Source organism: Cenococcum geophilum (assembly GCF_001692895.1).
Source record: "Cenococcum geophilum 1.58 unplaced genomic scaffold K441scaffold_36, whole genome shotgun sequence".
Lineage (NCBI taxonomy): Eukaryota > Fungi > Ascomycota > Dothideomycetes > Gloniales > Gloniaceae > Cenococcum > Cenococcum geophilum.
Window position 1 is genome coordinate 691,215 of NW_027137594.1, and position 27,535 is coordinate 718,749.

General features: G+C 32.3%; 1 protein-coding gene across 1 annotated transcript; it reads right to left on the reverse strand.

Annotated features, from left to right (window-relative positions):
* Nucleotides 1-8,263: 8,263 nt before the first annotated feature.
* On the reverse strand, nucleotides 8,264-8,692 carry K441DRAFT_728277 (uncharacterized protein; the record flags this gene model as incomplete). The annotated part of the gene is made up of 1 exon (XM_067654174.1): nucleotides 8,264-8,692. A coding segment is annotated over one exon (429 nt), but the record flags the coding sequence as incomplete, so codon positions are not given.
* Between the last annotated feature and the right edge of the window lie 18,843 nt (nucleotides 8,693-27,535).

Here is a 27,535-nt window from a genome sequence, read left to right on the forward strand (position 1 = left end):
ACCTACTGACCAATCGATCGATCGAACGACGACCCTTCAAACGACCACCGTACGTCTCTATCGGACGCTTGCACTGTACTGCTACCTAAATAGTCCTTTTTAACAGACACTAAGCCACGTATACTGTGAGGAACGAAATCGGTTGATACTAAGACTAGTGCTATGCACTAGCTGCGATAAACGACCCTAACTAATACTGAGTAATACGAGCTTTGAGGAACGAAATCACTAGGACTATCAACGCTGGCATTACTCTACTATTGACTACCGATCGTGCCGATATGCATACGATCTCTATACTAGACAACAGTAGCGCTAATACGCCTGCTACTACGACCTAACAACAACTGTGCTGGTACGCCTACAGTCCTACCGACCGTACGATCGTGCCGTTACGCCTGCGATCCACGACTTCCGCTTGCATCGTACTGCTATAATAAACGACTATACTACCCTGCCACAGTTGACGAGACAATAATCGTGCCTCTACGCCTACGATCACTCGACCAATTAATAGCCCGACCTTTACGTTTAACCTGCTATCATAAGATAACCGATAGATGAGCTCTGTGCTCAACCACTATTATTACCACCGCTAGTACCGTACTACTACCCGAACACAGCTGCTCCTGCCTGCAGCTAAACCTTATTTTGACTACTACTGCTCCTGCCTGCAGTACCATAATTGACTTCTGCTGCTACGCCCGTAGCACTATGATTGACCCTTGCTGCTCTGCCTGCAGCATCTTATCGACTACTGCTGCCCCACCTGCAGCAAATAACTACAACTGTATAAGAGGTAGAAGATAAGCACCTAAGGATAAAGCTTGAGGGCAAGCTTTTTTTAAAGGGGGGGGTGATGTTACGGCCCTGATGCGTAACTTGGATAGGGGGCTTAGTTAGGGTTTGGCTAAAGGCTTGGCTCCCCCTTATATATAGACGTGTCCTCACCGCCATCTTCTTCTTCTCCTTATCTTGATATCCGGGTCTATAGACATTCCAATTGTATAGGCTTGCATACGTTCTAAACGGCGCTCGTGCCTCGATTGACTGAGTCGCTGTGACACCCCCCTCTATAAAAGCCTGCCCTTAGGCTTTATATATCCGTATTATACCTATAGGGCGTTTTTATCTTTATATTCTTTTAGTAGCCTATTATCTTTACTATACTAGCACTTTATCTACTCGTTTAGGTACTTTAAGGATCCTAGTTTACTAGGGTAACAGCTATAAAATTCTTAAAGCTTATAGGGATTACTAATAAAGTTTTATACGGGGTACTAAGTAGGATCTAGGTTATAGCCTTTCTAACTAATACGGTACTTTAACATTTTCCATACTAGTTTATAGGTTAATATTTCTTTAATTTCCCATTTATTATCGCTACTAACTTAAATTAGTAGGGGAGGTTCGTTCTTTTATCTAGGTAATAGGTTATTTATAGCCTTCTATAGCTTATCTGGTAAGAAAATAGGGTAAACCTTAATTAAATCTAGGAGCTTTACTTTATATAAGTTGCCTATTTTTTTAAGAATTATATATAGCCCTGCTATCTAATAGTCTAGCTTATAGCTAGGCCGTTCCGTCTTTTAGTTCTTTATTATAACCTAAACCATATTACCTACGGTAAAGTTAGGCTCTCGCCTATGCTTATTTGCCTACTATTATATTAATTTTTAGGCCTTTTCTAAGTTTATATAGGCTACTATCTAGGCTTCTTCTAAGCGCTTAGCGTACCGCTAGGCTTCCTTATAAGATAGTTTCTTACGTACGGTCTATAGTCCTTCTAGCCTATTCTAGTTAAAGCTTATTTAGGGTAAATACCCCATTTCTAGTTAGATAGGTGTAAATCCTATAAAGTTATAGGGTAGGGTCGCCTAGGCGTAGTTTATAAGGGGTAGTAGTTTACCCTAGTTGTCTTAAAAGTAGTTAATAAAGGGCTAAAGTCTCTAGTCTAAGTATTAATTTATAATCTCCATCTGGCTATTTGTCTAGGGGTAGTACGCTATAAAAAGCTTTAGCCTAATTCTTAGGATCTAGGTAAACTTATTCTAGAAAGCTAATATAAACTACGGTCCGCAGTCCGATATAATAGTATCTAGTAGTTTATAAATTTAGTAGATATAATAGATGTATAGTTAGGCCACCTCTTTAGTATTAATATTCTTATTATAAGGGCGCGAAGAGACTTTGGGGAAGATTTAAAGGAATAATATAAATTCTATCTAAATCTAAGGGTATATAGCTCTCGCTAAGAACAAGACGTTGCGTAAAGAAGAGAAAGAAATAACAAGAGAATTATATAATTAAATAGTTAGGGGCTTAGTGGTCGATGCGTGCGCACGTGCGCACGCGGTCTTCGACGGACTTCGGTAATTCGATTAATCTAGCAGATTTTGGTTAAAGCGTCGGAATTTATCTATTAAGTATTTCACTAAGACATTCCTACTATAACTGGGCTAGTCCCGTTATAGTACCCACCCTTTTAGCCGAAGGTCTAAATAATTTAATTTAAGTTAAGACTTATAACTTATCGCGTATTGTGTTTTTACGTTAGGTGGCAGTATAGGGTTTTACTAATTCTATTATTAAATGGACTAATTAGGATTTTCTATCCCCGGGATAGAAAATTGCTATTGGCTTAGTTAAGGCGGTAAGCAGAACTAATATCTTTATAGTAGGTCTTAGCAAGGTAGATCTAACTAATTAGATAACTTTAACCGGCGGTTAAAGTTCCTTAATATCTTGCGTATTATATAATTGTATTATAAACGTTATAACGTATTTTAAGTCTTTTTTAATTTTAAGCTTCCTGCTATTATGTTTTATATATTTATGTTAGGTAGCAATTATTTACTTTTATATTATATCCATCTAGCCAAAATAGGCCGCGAAGGATAGTCCTTATAAAATTCTTTTACTAGGGAAGGCGTATTAGTCTTAATTTGGTTATAGGTTTCCTAAGTTTATATTTTATATCCTTCCTATTTAATAAGAAGTTTAAATTATTTAGATTATATCTTCTATTATATATCGTTAATTAAGTTAATAAAGTAAGAACCGTTACCGTTGTTAACAATTATAGAAGGTAGCGGTGGTACTTCGCAAGTTATAGGTTTACCCTTTAAGGGTTATAGCAAGTTTACATAAAACGTTAGATATATTTTTATTTTAGTTAGTAGTTTAAGTTTATAAGTATATAGGCTTAGTTTCTTTTTAACTTAGTATAGGCCCATAAACTTCTAGTCTAGTTTCTTTAAGGGTCGTTAAGTCTTTAGGTTTCATATATTTAGGTAAACTATATTATCTTCCTTAAAGTCCTACGCGGAAGCTTGTTCTTTGTTCATATACTATTTCTATACTATTTAAGCGTATGCTAATTTACTTTATAATAGTTCCGTTAACTACTTTATTTAATTAGCGAAGTTATATACGTTAATTAGTTAAATCCTCTTAATTATGGGTCCTATTGTATTAATTTTAGGTTATAGTTTAAATCTAAATTAAGGGTTTTGTCCGTAGGTTGCGTAGAACGGCGTTACGCCTATTAATTCGTTTCTCGTATTATTTGCAGTAAACTTAGCTAACGGTAGCTATTTTTCCCAGTCGTCTTGTAGGTAGGAGCAGTATATTTATAGGTATTATTCTATAATCGCGTTTGCAATTTCAGTTTAACTATCTATCTCCAAATAAAATGTAGTTAAGAGTTGTATTTATATGCTTAATTATTTATATAGGGCTTGCTAGAAGTCTAAAACGAACTAGCTTCCGTAGTTAGATATTATTAAATTAGAAAGTCTGTATAGCTTAAAGACGTACTTAATAAAATATTTAGCTACTAATATTACATTAATTAAGTCTATAGGAATTATATATTATATTTTCGTAAGACGGTTAATAACTACTATAACATTTATAAACCTATTACTGTTAGGTAGGTTAACTACGAAGTTAATTAAAATATCTTGCCATCTTTATATTGGAATTGGCAACGGTTGAAGTACTCCTTACTTCTTTATATAAGAGGTCTTCCTATATACATATATTCTATATACTTAAACATATTTTCATATATAGTTGTGTATTATAGGCTAGCAATATGCTTATTAAATAATCTTATAGGTCTTTATACGGCTAGGATGCCCTACTATAGGGGAATTATATACAAATTCGAGTATCTTAAATTATAAAGGTTTAGAATTTAGGACTACTATCTTCTATTAATAGTACAACCGGTTATTACGGATTTCGCATTTAGCGAGTATAATATCCTTATATTACCGTTTCCCTATTTAAATCGCTTTTATTATATCTGCTATTTAGGGGTTGTTCTTATATTTATGCTCTATTAATTTATTAATTTCTATGTCCCACTTATTAATTTCCAATTTATTCCTATTAAGCTCCGCGTCTAGGAATATAGGGCGTAGTTTCTTAAAGCATTTAGGGGGTAGTAGAATTTATAATTAATTTATAATCCGTTTATTAGAGGCGTTTATAAGTAAGTCTTATAATTATTATATTAATAAGTTAGGCTTTTAATTAAGTTTGCTAGGTTAGTACGTAATCTTAAAGTTAAATTATAAAAGGTATTCGGCCCAACGAATTTGGTGCTGCGTTAATTGCTTTATAGTTATAAAGTACTATAGGTTTTTATGGTCCGTTAATATGTATATTAGGAATAATAATCCTTTAAGTTCTAGGCGCCATTGTTTAAAGTATCTAATAATTATAAGTAGTTCCTTATTATATATCTTATAGTTTAGTTTAGTAAGGGTAAGTTTCTAGGAGAGGAAGGCTACTGGGCGCAGCTCGCCGTTCTTATTATATTGCGATAATACTCCTCCTAGTATATGGTTAGACGAGTCTATTTTAACGATATATTTAAGGTCTAGATTAAAGTAGGTGAGAATTAAAGTAGTTATAAAACGATATTTTAGGTTGTTAAAAGCTTGTTTATATTTAGTAATCTATTTAAATCTTATATTCTTTCTTATTAAGTTTACTAATAGCTAAATAATTTTTAAGAAGTAATTAATAAATCGATGGTAGAAATTTGCGAATTTTAGAAATCCTTAAATGTCTTATACACTATTAGGACTTTCCTAGTTTATAATCGCAGCGATTTTTTTAGGGTCTATTTTAATTCCGTTGTAGGATATAATTAGGCCTAAGTACGTGACTTTAAACGTATAGAACTTGTATTTTTTAATATCGTATTATAAGCCCGCGTCTTATAGGCGTTTAAGGACCATTTGGACGTGCTTTTAATGCTTAGAAAGTAAAGACAAATAAATTAAAATATTATTAATATACGCAGTAATAAATACATTAAGGAATTCGCAAAGTATATTGTTAATATATTATTAAAACGTACTAGGACCGTTCTTTACACTAAATAGCATTACTAGGTATTTAAAAAGTCCCTATTATATACGGAAAGCCGTATACTTTTTATCTCCTTTATAAATACGGATTTAATTAAAGGCGGCGACTACGTTAAGCTTTATAAAGTATTATGCTTTTACTAAGCGGTTAAGCGTTTCTTAAAGTAGAGGAATTGGATATTGGTTTTAAATTATAATTACATTTAGGGCTTAATAATTAACATAGAATTTTAAGCCTCCTCTAGGTTTCTTAATAAATAGTATAAATAAGGTAAATAGTAATTAACTAGGGCGAATAAATCCTTTCTTTAGGTACTCTTTAAGGTATTATTATATTATAAGCAGTTCTTCTTGTAATATACTATATAACGGGCCAAACTTTAGTATTATACTAGGTTTAAGTTCTATCTTAAAATCGTGCTTATCTTAATATGGGGGTAATTAGTTTACGAATTGTTTCTTAAACGTATTAATTAGATTATGATATTTTTTAGGTATAAGAGGTTAGGGGTTAATATATTGCTTTAGTTCTAACGCCCTTTTAATATCTTTTAGTGTTATAGAAAAGATCTTATAGTCTCATTTTCTTACTAATAAATAAAAGGGTGCGGCTTATACTATATGAATTTTAAAGGGTTTTAATATATTATTTTCGCATTCTTTACCGCGATTAGCAGTTATAACTTTATTATATTAGTTTAAGGTTTATAGTAAGGGTAATTTATATTATATTAAATTCGAATAGTTATATGCATATTTATAGGGTAGGTAGTATTTTAAGCAATAACTTTGGTAGTAGGTTGTACGGAATTTTAGTATTTCTTTAACCCAGCTAATTAAAGGGTTATATTATTTTAGTTATCTATATCTAAGTATTACTTTATAATGCTTTAAGGGTATTATAAATAGGGAAACGTATTTAAGGTGTTTGCCTATTCGCATCTTTATAAGAGCATAGTATATTAATTTACTGTGTATTAAAGGCTTACTATTAAAGCCTTATAGGCCTTAGGGCTTATTAAGTTTCCTTAAATTTAAGCGTTAAGTTTTTGCGTAGTTTGTATTAATAAAGCCTATATTAATAGCTCCGCTATTTATAAGGATTTATACTTCTTTCTATTTTCTAAGTATTTAAATTTCGCTAAGTATATTAAGGGAGTTGTGTTATATATTAGCGCTAGAAGAGCTTAGACACTTATACTCTTCCACTTTTTATCTTAAGGCGTAACTTAGCCCTAGGATAATTCGTTTTCTAAGTTAACTAAAGGCAAGATGCTTTATAGCAACTAAGTATAATTTATAAAATAAGTGCGACTTAAGGACTAAGAGGAGCTACGGCGGACCTTTTTAAAAGGGTAAGTTTGGTAATCCCTTTAAATATATCCCTTCTTTCTATATCCGAAATATTCTTTATTTACGGCTTATATTCTTTATTTATTAGTTCCTAAGGGTATATAGGATTAAGTGGCGTTAAGGTCCATAGGGTTATACATAAGGCTTTTAGGTCTTAAAGATAGGTCGCGCTTTAAAATATATATTAGTTTTATAGAGTTTTAGGCGCGAGATATAGTTAGCTTTAGAGAACGAGTCTACTTATTATATTAGAGGTCTTTATTAATTCGTTAATATATTATAGTAAATTTGGGTAAGTTTTTTGGTATATTGGTAAAATATAGTACCCTACCAATGGCCTCAATGGTTAGTGGTTGACGCAATTGGCGCGTAGTTAAGGGCATTTGGTAACTTGACCGACTAGCCTATGTCGTGTTTTTTTGATATATAGCCTGCGCGTAGTTTGCGCGCAACCTATATGCAACCTGCGCGAAACCTGCCAGTAATCTACGCATTTGGCAACTATAATTATATTTACCTCTTTTATACTAATAGCATATTTTAAATAAATAAAAGCTACTTTAAGGCTATTTATAAGGCTAGCAAAATAAATATTATTTTAGATAATTTAATATAATATAGTAATGGTTCTCTTCTACTTATCTACCTATTAACTTACCTACCTACCTATTTACCTACCTACCTACATCGCCTACCTGTTTATATTGCCTACTTGTTTATATCACCTACCTATCTACATTGCCTACCTATCTATATCGCCTACCTGTCTGCATCGCCTACCTATTTATATCGCCTATTTGTTTACATTGCCTACCTATCTACATCGCCTACCTATCTGCATTGCCTACCTGTCTGCATCGCCTACTTGTCTGCATTGCCTACCTATTTATATCTACCTACCTATCTATATCTGCCTACCTGTTAGCATTTACTTACCTGTCTACATCTGCTTGCCTATTTGTATCTAATTACTAGTCTATATCTACCTACCTATCAGCATCTGCCTACCCGTTAGTATCTCCCTGTTTGTGCCTACCTGTCTATGCTGCCTTGATTTAATCGATCGATTGAATCGTTTATAGTGTTCGCTGGCTAGTCGTTGTCGTCTAGCTCTGGCGACGGTCGTCTGGTTCTAGCAACGGTCGTCTAGTTCTAGTAATGGTTGTCTGGTTTTAGCGACGATCGTCTAGTTCTGGCGACGGTCGTCTAGCTCTGGCGACGGTCGTCTGGCGACGGTCGTGTGGTTCTAGTAACGNTCGTCTGGCGACGGCGACGGTTGTCTGGTTCTGGTAACGGTTGTCTAGTTCTAGCGATAGTTATCTGGTTCTGGCGACGGTCGTCTTATTCTGGCGACGGTCGTCTGGTTCTAGTAACGGTGTTCTAGTTCTAGCGACGGCGACGGTCGTCTGGTTCTAGTAACGGTTGTCTAGTTCTGGCGACGGTCCTCTACTAGCTACCATTTTAGTGCCTCCCTAGGTAGGGAGGATATAAGGAAGGATAGATGGATAAAAAAAATAAGGTAGCTATATAGGAGAGGCTATTAGGAATATAGCGGGGACCCGATGTAGAGCTTTGTGTAGAGCCTCTGTACGCAGAGCTTCGCGTAGAGCCTTGTGTAGAGCTTCGTGCAGAGCCTCGTGCAGAGCCTCCGTACGCAGAGCTTCGCGCAGAGCCTCTGTACGTAGAGCTTCGGGCAGAGCCTCTGTACGCAGAGCTTCGTGTAGAGCCTCTGTACATAGAGCTTCGTGTAGAGCCTCGTGTAGAGCCTTATGCAAAGCTTTGTGTAGAGCTTCGTGCAGAACTTCGTGCAGAGCTTTGTGTAGAGCTTCGTGTAGAGCTTTGTGTAGAGCTTTGTGCAGAGCTTCGTGCAGAGCTTTATGCAGAGCTTCGTGCAGAGCTTTGTGCAGAGCTTCGTGTAGAGCTTTGTGCAGAGCTTTGTGCAGAGCTTCGTGCAGAGCCTCTATACGCAGAGCTTCGTGTAGAGCTTTGTGTAAAGCCTTGTGCAGAGCCTTTAAGTAATAAAACTGTATAAAAATTCATTTGCGTAATTAGCATATAACTTTACCTTAATTGCATATTAAGGAATATATAGTTAGCTTTTAAAGTTATTAAGTAGGTTAACTGCGTATTATTTAACTTTTAAATATGTTAAGTAGGTTAACTGCGTATTAAGTTAATTAAATTATATATTAAGTAGGTTAACTGCGTATTAAGTTAGTTAAATTGCATATTAAGTAGGTCAACTACGTATTAAGTTAGTTAAATTACATATTAAGTAGATCAACTGCGTATTAAGTTAGTTAAATTATATATTAAGTAGGTTAACTATATATTAAGTTAGTTAAATTGCATGTTAAGTAGGTTAACTGCGTATTAAGTTAGTTAAATTGTATATTAAGTAGGTTAACTACGTGTTAAGTTGGTTAAATTATATATTAAGTTGGTCAATTGCGTATTAAGTTGGTTAATTGCGTGTTGAGTTGGTTAAATTGCATGTCAATTACGCGAAACGCGAATACTAAAGTCAACTTGAATCTCATCCTGCGAATATTTTCCCGATGTAGTTCTCTACCTACTAACTATACTCTAATTTTATCTAAAATAGCTTAACGGAGAGCAGTAACTCTAGCGGCTTTATTTTAATCTAGTTTACTAATAAGGCCTAAAAATTCTGAAAAAAAGCTAGTAAAGTATCGGTTCCGTTATTATAGGTTTTTAAGTTTAATAATAGCTATATATTCGCGGCTGGCGTTATTATATATTTGTTCTAATAGAGAGATAAAGATTTTAAAATTAATAAAGGTGCTGTTATAAAAGAATAGGTCTATAGTTCGTATAGCGTTTTTGCTTAAATAAGATATTCTATAGCTAATCTTGCTAGCTTTAGTAGGGTATTAGTTATAGTTTATTAAAAGTTTAAAATAGAGCTTAGTTATAAAGGGATATAGGTTATTTTAATATCTATTAAACATTAGAGGGTTAGGGAGCTTTTTAAATTTTATAGTAGGTACTAGGTTTATTATAGGTATGGGTTAAGCTACTATTACTAGTTTAGGGTTTGTATTTAATAGGTTGGGTTCGCATATAGTTATTTTAATTTTATTTATAGGTATTATTATTAGGGTTTCTAACGCAAATACTTTAGCGTCGTGAAGTTCTTTATATATTGCTTTAATTAATTACTAATACTAAGCTTTTAGTATAGTTTGTTACTAGGCCAAGGCATCTATAAAGGACTGTTATATTATAGTCATTTATTCCCTAACTAGGGCCATAATAGTTAACGTGGCGGATTTAAGTTCGTTTGCTATTTTAAGGGTATTAGTATTAACGCAACGTAATATAAAGGCGCGAAGAGACTTTAGGGAAGATTTAAAGGAATGATATAAATTCTATCTAAATTTAAGGGTATATAGCTCTCGCTAAGAATAAGACGTTGCGTAAAGAAGAGAAAGGAATAACAAGAGAATTATATAATTAAATAGTTAGGGGCTTAGTGGTCGATGCGTGCGCATATATACACGCGGTCTTTAACGGACTTCGGTAATTCGATTAATCTAGTAGATTTTGGTTAAAGCGTTAGAATTTATCTGTCGAGTGTTTTACCGAGACATTCCTACTATAACTGGGCTAGTCCCGTTACACTTATAATAGGGAATTAAAAAAGGGCGTTTGCTAAAACGGTTAACTAAGATTATAACTAAGATTATAACCGTTACGGTTTACTAGTAGTTTATAAAAGTCTATAGAGATATACTATTAGGGGCGCTCTAATATCGGGAGTGGCTTTAATAGTCCTAGGGTTTTATCTTGTAGGATTATCCCTTATAACGCTGCTTCGCGTCTAACGGTTATTGATAAGGATTAGCTAATTAAATCGTTAGGATAAATAAGTCGTGATAAGATATTTAAAGCTTTTAATATGTATATAAAATGCTATATAAGCTTGATTTTTGGTAGAGAGTTATGTAATATATAAGCCCTAGCACTCGTCCTTTCTGCAGAATGGAATTCTACAGGCGCGATTAGAAGGCATAGTGGTTAATTATATTTCTATATAATTGTATAGACGCGTTTACAGACATTTGAAAATGGTGTTTACGCATAGACTAACTCTTATTAGACGCTAGCGTTGCAAGGGATAAACCTACGGTAGTTATTATAGTTCTATATATAACGGTTAATATCTATAACTATTCCGGGCTAGTAGTAACGGTTACTAATAATTTTATAGGTCTTATTTTTTTTAGGGTAAGCCGTAGAGACCTAGGTATATGCTTTAGTAATAAGCCAGGTTTATAAGTTCTATTCTTTTACTACTACTAGCCGTTTCTAGTACTTAAGCAGTCTATTTTTAAGGGACTATAGGCTAGTAATATCCTTTACCTTTTTACAGTACTCCTATAGAGAAGGGTCCGTATAGTTTGCTTATAGTAGTTTATTAATAAGGTTAAAATTTATAGGGTTAATAGGATATATCTCGGCGCTTAAAGATTTAGTACTTAGTTCTTCCCGTATTTAAGGGTTAAGATACTCTAGTTATAGTAGCGTTTAAATCCGTAATAAGATCTTTACAGCTATCTAGTTATTTAAGTCCTATTTACGCCTTATAAAAGCGTCCGCATAGTTAATAGCGCCGGGCCTATATATAATTAGGAAGTTAAACTAAGATAGAATATCTGCCTAGCGCGCCTACCAGGCCGTAAGGGCTTTTATTATTATAAAATATTCTAAGGCCTTATAATCTAAAACCACTTAAATAGGTTTAGGGGTCCCTTTTAGCTATACTCGCTAGTTCTAAAAGCTATAAATAATAGCCAATATTTCTTTATTATAAATTGGGTAGTTTAGCTTAGTATCTATTATAGTCTTTAAGTAGTAAGTAATAGGGTGCTATTCCCCATCTATCTGCTTTTGGGAATAAATACTAGCAATAATACTATCTAAGGCATCCGTTTTTAGTATTAAGGGCTATTTTAGGTTAAAGTAGGCGAGTAAAGGAGCGAAGACTAGCTATTTCTTAAGTTTATTAAAAGCCTGCCTATATACAGTATTAAAGTAAAAGGGCCGGTCCTTTATTATAAGGCGGCTAAGGGGCTAAGTAATTCTACTGTAGTTCTTAATAAAGCATTAGTAAAAGTTATAGAAGCCTAGGAATAACTATATCCCTTTTACGGTCTATAGTAGTTCCTATTAATTAATTACGGCTGTCTTTTCTAGGTTTACCTTAATTCTATTTATACTAATAATAAACCCTAGGTACTTTATTTACTTTATATTAAACTTTAACTTTTTAATATTAGCCTAGAGGCTAGCCTTATAGAGCCGTTATAGAACTTTATAGACGTGCTCCTTATATTCTAACTTATTTTTAGAGTAAATTATAATATTATCTAGGTAGGCTGTATAGAAGTTATTAAGGTAGTTAAAGAGTATATTATTTATATATTGTTAGTATATAATAGGTTCGTTAGTTAGTCTAAAGGGGAGTACTTTATATTTATATAATCCGTATTAAGTCCGAAATATAATAAGGTCTATAAATTTAGGGTTTATTTTAATTTGGTAAAAGGCCTAGCGGATATTAAGCTTTATAAATACCTTAGCTCTATTTATTTAGGCCAACGTCTTATCTAGTAAAGGTAGTAGATAACGGTCTTTACGGGTTATATTGTTAAGCTTATAGTAGTTAATATAGAAATAAAGTCCTCTATTTAGCTTTTTTATAAAGAAAATAGGGAAGGTAAATAGGGCCTAACTAGGCTTAATAAACCCCTTTACTAGGTTATCTATAATATACTACTTAGTAGCCTATAATTCGGCAATAGATTATTTATAAAGGGGGGTATAGCTAAAGACGTTTTCCTTATCTAGTTTAATCTCGATCTTATAGTCATATAGTTAGTAGGGTAGGAGTATATTAGATACTACCTTAGAGAATATATTTTTAAACTCTTAGTACTAATAGGGTAGTTTCCGTTCTACTAGCTCCTTATTTATAAGCTTATCCTCCTCTTAGACTAGGGTCTCTTTTTCTTTAATTATTTAATTAATTTTATATAAGCTAGTTATAAAGGTAATGGTATTTAGCTAAACTAAGTTCTAGTAGAATCCTATAGCATTAATATAGCAGATATTAACTGGTAGGAGGTCCGTAGGTTTCTTTACGGATATTTATTAGGCCGTATTTTGCGGTATAAGGTTTATAGTCTTTCTTAGCTCGCATTCTATTTTCTATAAGTTATCCTTTTAATTTATTAGTTTAGTATACCGTCTAATATTCCTAGCCTTCTATTATAGCTATATAGGGCTTAGGTTCTCTACTAGGGACTTAGGTAAGTCACTATTAACTTCCTAAGTCTATAGTGCGGGTAGCGTAATATAGGTAGTCTAGGGGCGGCGTAGTATATAGATCCGTTGCAGGTTAAGCTATATATCCTTCTTAAAGGCCTAGTCTTTACATATAGCATCGGCTTAGTAAATAGTATTAATCTAGGGTTATACTAGGTTTTCTATTATAATGCTAATTTTTTTTTATAAAAGAAGGGGTTAGGGGTAAGGTTTTAGGCTAGATAAGCCGTCTACTTTATATATTAAGCTATAAGCCTAAATAGGCTAGCTATTTCCTTCCTAAGATTATATTATAGCTTCTAAGGTCCGTAATTAAGAAGGGGATATTATACTACCTTCGCCTATTAACGCGGAGGTATATTCGCAAAATACTTATAATAGGTTGCCTTACCCGTCCATTATACCCGCAAATAAGAATTAGTTTAGGTAGGTCTTCTATAGGTATATTAAGAAAGTTAGCTAGCTTTATAGCATACTAGGTATTAATTAGGGTAAAGGTATTTACTTTAGAGTTAGCTAAGGTAAAAGTTAAAACTTAATATCTATTACGGAATAAAGTATAAGGGATAGTGCAGCTTCTTCTACTAACTAGCCAACCTAGATTAATATATAATATATTAATCCCTTTTAACCCTAAAGAAGAGTCTTTCTCTAGGGTTCCTCTTTTTTTAACTCTATACTATCCTCCTAGATTAATAAAACCTTATCCGCTTTTACCTTTATTAGGCAGTTCCTTATAGGGTGGCCTTTTTAACTATATAAAAAGTAAGCCCCTTAATCGCTAAGGGCCTATATATAGGGGTTGCTATAGGTAGGCTAAGTAAGTACTTAGCCAGCGGTAGGGCTAGCTATATGGCTAGTTACTAGGTTAGTAGCTAGTATAGTAGGCATTATAGGTTAAACTAGGGTATTATAGGCCGTTCTTATATTACTTATAGCTTAATTTAGGGGATTCCTAGCCTTTATCTAATTAGCTTATACCTTAATTTAATAAAGGCCTTAGTTAATAGCTAGGCAGTAGTCTATAAGTTCTTTTAACGTCTATATAGTAGTAAAAGCTAGTAATACGGCCCGCTATAGGTTTAGGGTAAGCTTATTAAAGAGATCTGGAAGTAGGTCTTTTTAAAAAAATCTAGGCTTATCTAGCTAGGTATAAAAAGCGGGTTTAAAAGGCCGAAAAGGTCTTCGTTATTTTTATGTTTAGACTTTTATAGCTAAGGCGGGCGTTTTATACCCTAAAAGGGTCCTTATAGATAGAAGATAGGTAGTTAATTATTTCTTCTTTAGAGAGGAAGGGTTTTGCTAAGTCTTAGGCGTATCGCGGACGTAAATATGTCTATACGTCTTTACTAGTACGGCTAAAAACGTAGGCCATTTTAGCTTAAGTAATAGGGAAGTGGTCCGCATTAACTTTAAGCTTATCCTATAATTAAAGCTTCTAATTATTAAATATAGGGTCGGCTCCGTCTATAAGTAATAGGGGGTTTATAACCTTTGCGGACTATAATAATTCTAATACTATATATTAGGCTAGGGCCTTAAAGACTATAGTAAGTCTATTTAATGGGTCCTTACTAGATATAGGGGTGCTTTTAGTTTTAAGCAGTTTTTATAGCCGTTTAATTTTAGTATTAGCTACTACAAGCTCCGCCTAAGGGGTTAAGATATTAATTATTTCTTTATCTAAGGCGTTTATAGGTCCTATAGCTGCTTTACCTACTACTATGTTTTATAGCATAGTGCTAGGGTATTAGGTAATTCTAAGTAATTTCTTTAAGGGTTCTAGTCTATGCGTATCTTATAGGTCCTTTCCTTAGGGTTCTATTTTTTTTCTTTAGGTTCTGTTCTTATGGTCCTATTAATGTCCTTAAGGTCCTATAAATATATTTAAATTCCTTCTTAGGAAGAAAGGGTGGTTTAAGCTTTATGTAATGAAACCTTGTAGCAAGAACTACGGTGGGTCCTATTATTAGGCTAGGTGTATAGGAAATGCAATTACAAAAGTCAATAACGTAATAATAACTAGTGGAGTGGTTGCCTAATAGATTAACTTTAATTATATTCTAAGAATCACTACAAGGAAGGAACTATCTAGGTAGGGACTAAGGGTCCTTAAATACACAACCGTACTCTTATAAAATCCTTCTTATACGTAATATACGTCTTATATATAAGGTATATAAGTTCCTCTCGTTCCTCTCGTTTAATATATAGTATATTATATAACCTTAGTTACCATTCCTCGTTATATAGCTTTATCGGCTTTATCTTAGACCGTACTTAAATTAACTAACTAGCTTCTTCTAACTCTTCCCTAAGTAGTTATAATATTGTACTTAAAGCGTCCATAACACTATCTCCCTCCTNTTTATCTTNGTCCTTAAAGATNCNNANTATCTNTAAGTTNTTTANTAGAGGTGTAATATCCGTCTAATTAATTTAGTTAATATTATTGCTTATTATACCTAAAGCAATTTCTTCCTTATACGCCCAATGTCGTGCTCGCACTATTACTGCAATATTATCTCTTGGTAAAATTATACTAACTCTATATTTTTGTTATTTAAAAGAGGGGCTAGTTTATATTACGTTAGCGAACCCATCTTCGTAATAACTATCCTCTTATTTAAAGTGCACTAAAGCAAATATTTATTCGTCCTATGACGTTTGCTCTACCTCTAATGCTAAATATATACAACCTATTACTCTTAATAGTCGTCTAGTTCCTTAATTAATTTGTCTTAAGGTCTTATATTTAATCTACTACTGCGCGGCTAGATAGTAAACTATCTTACGCCCTAGCTAAGCTAGAATGTTCTTATAATGCGGAATAAAAGGCCTTAGATACTTAGATCGCGGCGTTTACTCGCTTACTTTGTCTTAAGAAAGTTCGTAAAAAGGTCTATTTTAAGGAGTAGAAACTTATAGAATAAGGTTTATAGGAACTTAGTAATAAAAGAACGGATTCTCTTTTAATAGAGAAGGAAATAGATCTAAGTAATTCGGTAACTACTCTTCTTAGGTCCCCCTTAGGTAACTTATTCTTTAGTAATCCTTCTTTATTAATGCTACCTAACCTAATTTCTTCTAATACTCCTGTACCTTTCTTATAGCATTCTTTAAATTTTCTAGTAGTTTTTAGGTAGTCTTATTATAGCCTGTCTACTTAACCTCGTACTATATTTTGTCGTTAATATCCTTATAGTTAACGATCTTTAAAACTTGCTATTTGTCTTCTTCCTATCCTCTATATATATCTGCCTTATAAACTAATGGCTTAATATTCCCGTGTGCTGGTTCTAGCATTATAATATACTATATAGGGTAGATCTTTATTTTAGCTAGTAGGTTTAATTTAAACGTAACCAGTGAAATCCTTTATGTAATTTTAAAAGATTTTAGTCTAACATAGTCCAACTTCTTACTTAGTTATCAACTCTTAAAAATTTTGTATAGTAGCCATACTTTATCTCCCTCCTTAAGATCTAGTCCCTTAGATCTCTTAGCATCATAGTACCTTTTTATTCTCTCTTATACTCTTTTTACTAATTCTATAAGGTCTGCATAAAGATTTATTAATGTCTTTATTCTTTCTTTAGCTGTACTACTTATTTTCTTTACTTACTGTAGTAATAACGATGTTCTTAGCTTATACCCGTAATTTGCCTTAAATAGTAATATACCTATTCCTTTTTAAGGTGCTGTATTATATGCAAACTATATAACTAGTAATAGCGATACCTAATTATTTTATGTATAATTAATATAATGTTTTAGATACTACTCTAGTATCTAATTTAGTCTTTTTATTTAACCGTCTATCTGCGGATAATATGCGGTAGAAGTTACTGCTTAAACTCCTTACTCTACTAAGAACACTTCCCAGAATACTGCTATAAATCTTAGATCTTTATCTAATATAATCTTACTTAGTACTCTATATCTTATAAGCACTTCTTTAATATAGATTCTAGCGACATCTTCTACTAAGATTTCTTCTATACATGCTATAAAGTATCCCTACTTTGTAAGCTTATCTACTATTACTAAAATCGTATTATAATCTTATCCGGTAATAGGATCTCTTAACTTTAGTAACTTAATAATAAAGTCCTATAATATAACCTCCTATGGTCTCTTTAGTATTTTAATAGGTTATAGCCCTCTATATGGCTTATACCTCGTTAGTTTATTCCTTTAGCAATTTAGATACTCCTTTATTACTTTTCTTATAATATTCTAGATTCTATTAATAATATACTCTTCCTAGAGTCTTGACACTAAGCTTATAACTCTATTATATCCTTAAGTTAATCCCTTATAGAACTCTTCCATAAATTACTCTACTATGCTTCTTAGGATATACCTTACTTCTTAGTTTTTATATATATCCGTTTATAGATCTTCTAGTTATACTTTTAGAATTCTTTATACCTAAAAGCTTTCTAGTATCTTATAGACTTTCTCTAGTTCGTTACTCTCTTAAGTTGCTATAATTTTTAGATAATTAAATCTAATTAATCCGTCTGTATCTTTTCGCAGTAAAGCCCTTAATGGCTTTTTATCATTTTGTAGTTTAGCTTTATAGCTCAGAGCGTCTGCCCGCATATTATCTATACCCTTAGTATACTAAATCTCAAAATAGTATTCTATAAGTATCTCTGCCTATCTAACCTGTCTTTAGTTAAGCTCCTTTATTATTAGGAATTCCGTTAGGTTTTTATAATCCGTTTTAACTATAAATGGTTTCTTTATACCTTATAAGAATGCTCTCTATTTCTTTAGTGCTGTAACTATACCTAGCAACTCCTTATTATAGATATTATAGTTTAACTCTAGTAGTGTTATCTTTTAACTATAATATGCCACTAGGTGCTATTTATTTTAATATTTCTATATAAAGTACGCCTTTAGTATATAGTCTAATATATCTATCTCTATAACCGTCTTTAGTCCTAGTTAATAGATCTTAAGAACTGGCTCCTAGGTAAATAACTCTTTAATTTTCTTAAATAGTTCTTACTACTCCTTTCCCTATACCTATAGTTCTTCTTTCTTTATTAATCGTGTAAATAGTTTAATATCCTTTAACTACTACGCTATAAACCTTCTACAGTAATTGCAAAGCCCTAAGAATAATCTTAACTATATAACGTTCTCTAGTTTTTACTAATTTACTATAGCCTTAATCTTCTTTAGATCTATGCTAAGTTAGCCTAGTTTAATAATAAATCTAACAAAAACGGTCTTCCTAGTAAAGAACTCGCATTTCTTAATTGCTATTAGTATCTGTTCTTTTTATAGTCTCCTTAAGACCCATTTAACGTATTCCCCGTATTCTTCCTTAGTTATTAAGTAGATAATAATATCGTTGAGGTATACTATAACAAATTTATCTAAGTATTCTCCTAATATATTATTAATACACTTCTAGAATATTGCTAGTGCGTTTATAAGCCCAAATTATATAACTAATAGTTTATATAGTCCTTCCTTTAACCTAAAGGCTGCTTTTTATTTATTGCCTTCCTTAATCCTAATCTAATAGTACGCCTATCTTAGATTTATCTTTATAAAGATTTACGCATTACCTATCCTATCTTAGATTTTACTAATTAAGGGTAAAGGATACCTATCCTTTCTAGTAATGCTGTTTAACTATCTATAGTCGACATACAGCCTTAGTTTGCTATTCTTCTTTATTATAAATAGTACTAGATAACCCGCTAATAACTGCGATGGTCTAATATATCCCTTTTATAAATTTTCTTAGATAAACTCTTTTAGTACTCTACCTTCCTCTTTAGTAAGCTTATAGATTGGAAAGAACTTTAGACTTATTCTTAGTTCTAACTCTATCTTATAGTCCTATACTGTATATTCTAACACTTTCTCACTTTTAGGTAACTATAGTTTCTTACCGTACTTATAGTATCTCTTTAGTACGTAACTTAATCCCTTATCTATTTCTTTATAGGTCGCTCCTACTTAGTACTATACTAACTTAGCTTATTATTATATCTTACGGCGTTAAGTATCTCTAATATCGACTTAACCTGTAATCTAATTGATCCTTAGATTATATTCCTATAACTAAGGTATTTCTAATACTACCTTATCCTATCCTAATAGTAGGATATTAAAAGATATCTTAATTTGCCTTCCTTTAATAGTTAGCTAAATAGGTCCTGTTTTAAGATTAATAATCCCTCCTCTATAGGCTATTAGATCTCCTAAAATCGTAACTAATAGGTAAGGTTACTCCTTCTGTCTATAAGGTAGTCCTATTCTTTTAACTACTGTTAGTAAGATATAGTTTCGCGTGGCTCCACTATTTATTAGCGCTTTAAACTGCTAATCTTACCATTTAATTCTTAAATTTAGGTGTTGTCTTTAAATTCCTTTAAGGGTCTAAGGCTCTATTACTGGCTCCCTTTAGTCCTATAGGCCTCTACTTTTCCTAAATATTAGCTACTTAATCCTGCTATACTTGGCTTACTCTTTAGCTAATATCTAGTTCGCTTTTTATCTTTAATATACTATAGATACGTATTCTTTAGGCAATCCTACTACTGTTATCCGTTTAAGCATTCTTCCGTAAGGAATCTTCCTAGTTAAAGTATTAAATCTCCTTCCTTTTAGACTTCTGCTGGATGCTATCTATGCATATATTTAGCATTTCTGTACTATTACTCGTCTATTATCTAGTATATCCTTATAGGGTATTTCCAATTCTTTTCTTTTAGATTTTTGTGTATCTCGCATATATTATCTATGTATGCAATCCATAATAGCGTGTAATATGCTAGATGCTTTAGGTTAACTCTTAACTTATCTTTATCTTTAAGTTTAAACCTTTATCGTGCTAATCTAAATGTTATAACTTTATTTATAGGTACTAAGATGCGTCTCTTGCTTCTTTAGTTCTCTAATGGTTTCTCTAGATCTTTTAACGTCATAATTAAGGCTCCTTTAATATAATTTATAGCCTTTTCCGTAATTGGGTGGTCTTGGATAACTTTCTTATCTAACTATATATAGAAATCTTCCTATTTATCGTTGTGCCTCTGCCTATACTACTTTTAATATAGTTGCTAGAGTATATACGGCTTATCTATAAGAAAGTATCTTCTTATTATTGCGTTATAACAGCCCTTTATATGTTGTTCTTTAAACCTAGTAGGAATTCCTAAATCCTCTTTATTTTCCAGTTTAGTAAGCCACTTAGCTCTTAGTGTGCCTATTCTTAGCCTATTAGTAATTCTTTATACTAGCGCTCTGTCCTTTATATGTCCCACTATGCTAGATTTCTTATCTAGTTTCTATTCTTGCTATGCGATAATTCTTTGTCTAAATTCTTCTATGGTTTCTTTAGGTTTACGTCTCGCGCTTTAATCCTTAAAGTTCTCTTACTTCTTAATCTTAGTATTAACTTTTTGATTTTTAGTCTAAACACTATATTCTACTAATAAGTCCTTTAGGTTTATGTGTCTGTCTCCTAGTCTGGTTACTATTTATACTATAGATTCTCTAATCTATAAAGAAGCTCTTTGCCTCTTATCTGTAGGTGTCCTAATTTGTTCTCTAAATTCTTAGTCCCTTAGATTCTTTAATCCTAAGCTTACTTCTAACTTAAGCTTAGCTCTAGCCTTAGTCTAACTAGGCTTACTTAGTATTCTTATCTCGTCTTAAGAGTCTTAAATCTTACTTATCTTATCTTAAGAGTCTTGTGCCTGTAGGAAACTTTGTCCTAAGCTTATTTGTATATCTTTAAACTAAGCTACTACTTTGCTCTATTGGTTATTGTTTATTATAAGTCCTTAAGCTTACCTTATCTTATTTTAAGAATCTTAGTTATCTCTTATCTTATCTTAAGAATCTTAAGCTTTTAGCCTTTTGCCTTTATTAAGTGCTAAAGTAGTTTACTATCCTACTTTTCTTATATCTTATAAAGCGATAGACATTATGTCTAGTAGGGTTTCGATCTCTACTAATATTCCCTATTCTATAGTAGAATTATCCTCTGCTTTTAGTATAATATCTCTAATAGCTATATGTTCCTAGTAAACCGCTCTTATTACCTTATTGTTATAAAATATTTCGCCTATATTAAATTTATCGTCTTTAATATCTAATCTGCGAACTAGTTTATTAATTTCTCTATATCCTATAGGTATTAGCTCTTATAGCTAGTAGCTTACGCCGTACTTAGCGTCCTTATAAATTTAGTATGCGTTATTATAATAAAACGCAAAACTTTTAATTAAATACTCTTTTGTTCCTTGCAGTATATTATTATCCCTCTATATATATATGTTATCTACTATTAGTCTAGTTCCCTTTATTATATAGTATCTCTAACTATTTTTATAATCCCTTATAAATTAACCTTATTTTCCGTAATTTATATAAGCTCCTTCTCTAAACTATTACTTTTACTATAGAGTCTGCCTAAACGTCTTCTGCTACTAAGATCCCTGGTTTAGCCTCTGCTCCTTAGACCTTTAATTACTTAATTCTTATTAGCTAGATTTCTACGGTTTCTTACTTTATCTCTTATAGGCTTCTTTAGTACTACTTAGGTCTATTAGCTCTACACTATACTATAGTTTTTAACTTAGCTTTAGTTGTTATATACTTTACGCCTTATATAACTATAGAACTCTATCCTAGCCCTTCTTAGCCTATTCCCTTTAGTAGATCTAATTATTAATCTTAATTGCTTAATCTATTAGTTCCCTTAGGGTATCCGCATCTTCTATTAGGATAATTATATCCTAGACTTTAGCCTTAAATCCTTACTTATACTATGCTATAAGCGCCCTATTATTTTACTTAACTTATATTGCTAACGTTTAGAACTACGTTATATACTTAATTACTAAGGTTTATTGCGTAATATCTTAGAGTTTTCTTTCCGCTATAGTTACTGCCTCTAGGTCTCCAAATATTTGTATAAGTCGCTCTATAAATCCATTCTAGCTTAAGAATATAAACCGTACCTCTTAGTTTATAGTTATTATTCCGTTTACCTAGATTTCTATAAGGTAAGGCTTAAATTATTTAAGTGCTTTTCCTGTTAAGAATAATCCTATATATGCTATTTAATCTATAGGTATTGCCAGCTTAGCTCCCTCTTACGCGACCTTAAAGTGCATTTGCGTAAGAAATCCTTTAAGCTTTAATCTCTCTCCTAAGTATCTTTTAATCGATAGTAACTTAACCTTTACTGCGCCTATCCCGTTAATCCTATTTTTTAACGTTATATTATTTTCTATTAACTAGTTAACTATCTCTTATAACTATCTAACCGTTATAGGTTACTATAAGTTAGTGTCTGCTATACTAGTGTCGTTACCTAACCTTAATATAGTTGCCGCCATTAATGGCGTTATAGTGGCTGCTTTTAGTGGCATGTTATTTAACTTATTATTATTAATACCGTAACTAGGTAGTAATTGTATAACGGAACCTTGTAGCAAGAACTACGGTAGGTCCTATTATTAGGCTAGGTGTGTAGGAAATATAATTATAAAGTTAATAACATAATAATAACTGGTGGAGTAGTTGCCTAATAGATTAACTCTAATTATATTCTAAGAATTACTATAAGGAAGGAACTATCTAGGTAGGGACTAAGGGTCCTTAAATACACAACCGTACTCTTATAAAATCCTTCTTATACGTAATATANNTCTTATACNTNAGGTANNTAANTTCCTCTTATTCCTCTCGTTTAATACGTAGCATGTTATGTAACCTTAGTTACCATTCCTCATCACATAGCTCTATCGGCTCTATCCTAGACCGTGCTTAAATTAACCAACTAGCTTCTTCCGACTCTTCCCCAAGTAGTTATAACATCGTACTTAAAGCGTTTGTAACACTTTAGATAATATTAGCGACTTAGTTAATTAAGGTATAAGTATAGTATAAGGGACATGCAAGCCTATATAATTAGATTATCTATAAACAAAAATCTAAAGCTAGAGAAAGGAAAGGAGAAGAAGAGCAGCGCCGGTTAAAATACGGTTCTTTTATATAGTCCTCTAGTTATATAACCATAAAGTTCTACTAAGTTCTATTACTAAGTTCTGCCGTTTTCTACCAGTGCCGTAATACCTACTACTAAAAATACCCCGGTCTACTATAATTAGAGGTTACTTGCTAGGTAAGTAACCCCCTCTATTATAATATTAATTAATCTTTAATATTAGAAATATTAAGCGATAAATTCTAACAGCTTAATTAAGCTAAATTATAACGTAGGCAAAGTATATAAGAGTAAAAGAGAGCTGCCGAATATCCTCTTTTAGAGGAGGCTCTCTTTAAGTGGCACTAACGCCTATAGAATTTTTGCATTTCTATTACTAGCGACCTTATACGTGCTGCAGCCACTTAATTATAGTAATAAATACCTATATTAGCGATAAGAACTAAGCTAAAGTGGTTGCTTAGCTAGTTAAAAGGCTTTAAATCTTATAACGGTATTTATAAGAGAAAGTAGTATGGTAAGGCTGCCTTAGCTAATATAGATGGAGTAGAAGATTGTATAGTAAAGCTTTAAGTAATTATTAAGCCTTATTTACTAAAGGATATTTACAATATAGACGAGATAGGGCTATTTTAGAAAGCTATACTAGATACTATATTAGCTATTAAGGCTCTATTAGGAATAAAGAAGTAAAAGGCATAAATCTCTCTAGGCAATTACTCTAATATAAATGGCTTAGATAAGCTTTCTTTCCTTATAATTAGCTTATTACTAAAGCTATATTGCTTCTTATATAATTATATTAATATAGCCTTAATAAATATTATATGGAGGCATAATAAGAAGGCCTAGATAATAACAGTAATTATACTTAAGTAACTGTTACGGAACCCCACCGCAGGGGCCTCTATAGGAGAGCCCCGTGCTCTCGCGTACACCTCGCGTATAGCTTATGTCAGCTACGCGTAGGTATATCACCTCCTTACGCCCTCGACCCTTACGATCGATCGCGTAACGTCTTATAGACTCCTTGAATACATACGCTTTATAGCCACTGCCCCCGTCCCATAATATTACGTTACGCCTTTTTTACTACTAACGTTTAGCCTACGACTAATTCTACGTCTTTATAATACTGTAGGCGCTGCTAAAAGCAGCGTATTTATAAATTACCTTACTTTATACTTCTAAGGAACCTATAATAGTAAGACAATATCCCTTATTAGCTACTATATTAAACCTAAAGAATAATCTAATACCTATACTTAACCTACAACACTAATTAATCCTAAGAGAATTTAATTTATTAGCCTTAGCCTTAACCCCTAAGGAGACGGACACCGATAATATCTTATTGTTTATTAACTATATAACTACAGATAAGCAAATAGAAGGGCTACTACCTATTAAAATTAAAATATAAGACGCCAAGATATTTGTAAAAATGGTAGTATAAGACCCTAATAAATACTACCGCCTTCTATAGAACTACTACCTAAAGCTTATATAAGCTGAGATGCGTACTACCTAAGATTGCGATATTATTTAGGACCTATAAGCTTATAAGGCGCTTACTAACAATATATATTAAGAAACTAAAGACAGCCTTTGTATATCTAAACGCGACATTTAATAGTTAAAGAAGGCTAAGATTATACTAATTGCTATAGTTACTAAAAGAGAAGGTATAATTAAATACCTATAATCTTAGCTTAATAAGTATATTTATAACAACGCTAGACACCTCTTTACTATATATAACACCACTTAAGTCTCTACGCCCCTAGTAACTTTACCTACTTAACGCTTAACGGGGGGCTAATGCTAAGCAGCTTTACCTAATAGGAACCCCTACTAAAGTAGCAATAATAAAAGCCATAATAATTAGACCTAAACTGCTACTATAGGGTCTAATATACGCTACCTTAATCCCCTAGTCTTTTAGGGAGACTATAAAAAATATAGCTACTAGAAGATGCAAATCTATAAAAAAAAACTAACTTAGAGCGCCTGCCTTTTTTCTATAGAAGATATTAAAATTGGCTATATTATCGGGCGAATAAAGGGTATACTATTTAATAGACTCTTCGCCTAATAGGAGACTAGTAGCCCCTAGAAGTGGCAGTCCTACTAAGAAGTCCTTAATAATCTTAACCTAATATACTACGACTATAACCTACTAGCCACTAACCAAACTAAACTACGTGCCCTAAAGATAAGCCCTATTAAATTATTTAATAAATTCTATATTAAATTCTAGGAATACACCAGAGTTTTTACCTAAGATAATACTAAAGACTAAGAGGACCTTCTTAAAAAAGTTACTTATTGCCTTAGTTACGCAGCCGCTAGCCATAACTATAATAATATTTATAATATAGTAGTAGCTTTACAAAAGATCGAACGACAACTAAATTAGATTACTACTACTAACTCTTACCTAAATACCTCTCTATAAAAGCCCTTTGGGCCTACTAAACCTATATATACTAAGCCACTAATACCTACTACCTTAAGTACTACCGGAACTAATATTAATTTCTTTATACTAACCTTCCTATAAAAACTTCTAGATAGAGAATATAAGCTACTCTAAAAACTAGGACGCTGCTATAGATACCATTAAAAAGGCTATTATTATAATAACCTAAACTGCCTAATAGCTAGGTTTAGTAGCTACCGCTTAATATCTAACCTAATACCCTAAATACTAAATACGTTACTATATACCACTACCGTTTAAGATAAAGATATAGTAATAGCGGTAAAGTTAAATACAGAAACGGAAAACGCTAAGTCCTAGCCCTAAGTCGTAGGTTAGGATACCCTAATAACGGAGGGATCTATATATCGGCTTACTTAATAGATAACTCTATAAAGATAAACGGACGAAAATAGATAGTTTTACCTATAATAGGAACTACTACCAAAAAATAATATAAAAGCCGTTCTATAATTAATTGTGGAGCTACTAATAAATTTATAAATACCTAATTTGTATGTACTTATAACCTACCTACCTTACCCNTTACTAAAGCCCGCGCCCTATAACTTGCTAATAGTAATTATACTATATAAAAGATTACCTATATAGCATAACTCTACCTAGATATAAATAGGCACTAGGAAGAACTCTGGGCCTATATTATTCCACTTACTAACTACCCTATTATCTTTAGAATAAACTAGCTTAAATAATATAACCCCGCCATTAACTAGAAGAAGAAAAAAGTAATCTTTAACTCTAAATACTATAGAGAGACTTACCTAGGGCATAGCCTAGCTACCTCTATTTACTCCCTAGGATATTAACCTAAGGAACCTCTTATTATCCTACCTATAACTAATTACTACTATATAAGTGCCCTAGCCTTCTACCGTATAGCATATAAGAAAGGCTAAACCATTACTATAGCCTTTTAATTACAACTATATAAGCTTAATAAAGAATAGGACTATGTCCTTTATAGTAATAGAATAGACATAGTTAACCTTCTAGAAGACGACGCCCCTACGGAACTCTACGGACTTTTACCTTTAAACTTTAAGAAGTTTATAAAGCTTAAAAAAGGACTTACTAATAAAGAACTCTATAAGCTCCTCCTTAAGAGGTACTATAATTTTACTAATATGTGCTTATAAAAGAGCGTAGATATACTCCCCCTATATTGACCTAATAACTATACTATTAATATTAAATAAGGAAAAATGCCACCTTATAAGAGACCCTACTTAATATTAAAAGATAAACTTCTAGTTATAAAAAAGTATATTAATAAGCACTTTAATAAAGGATTTATTTATCCTAGTATATTACTAGCAGCTACCCTTATCCTTCTTACTAAGAAGCTAGGAGAAGGTATTTAATTCTACGTTAACTATAAAGGACTTAACGCTATTACGATTAAAAACTAATACCTAGTACTGCTTATATATAAGATCCTTAAGCGGCTTAGTTAAGCCAAAATCTATATTAAGCTTAATATTATTGCTGCCTTTAACTGGCTCTAAATATAGGAAGATAGTAAATAGAAAACCGCATTCGTATTATACTTTAGCTAATTTAAATATACTATTATGCCCTTTAGCGTATATAACGGCCTAGGCACCTTTTAAAGCTATATTAATAACGCCTTACGGGACTACCTTAATAACTTCTACTCTGCGTACCTAGACGACATACTTATTTATAGTAATAACCTCTTTAAGTATACTAAACATATTTGAAAGGTCCTATAGCGCCTTAGGGACGTAAGACTTTATATTAATTTAAAGAAATGCGAAACCCTAATTATAGAAGTAAAATACCTTAGACTAATTGTTATTACTAAGGGTATCTATATAGACTCTAAGAAGGTACGTATAATTACTAAATAGTAAGCCCTTAACTGCATTAAGGATATATAAGCCTTCCTTAGTTTCACTAACTTCTATTCAAATTTATATACAA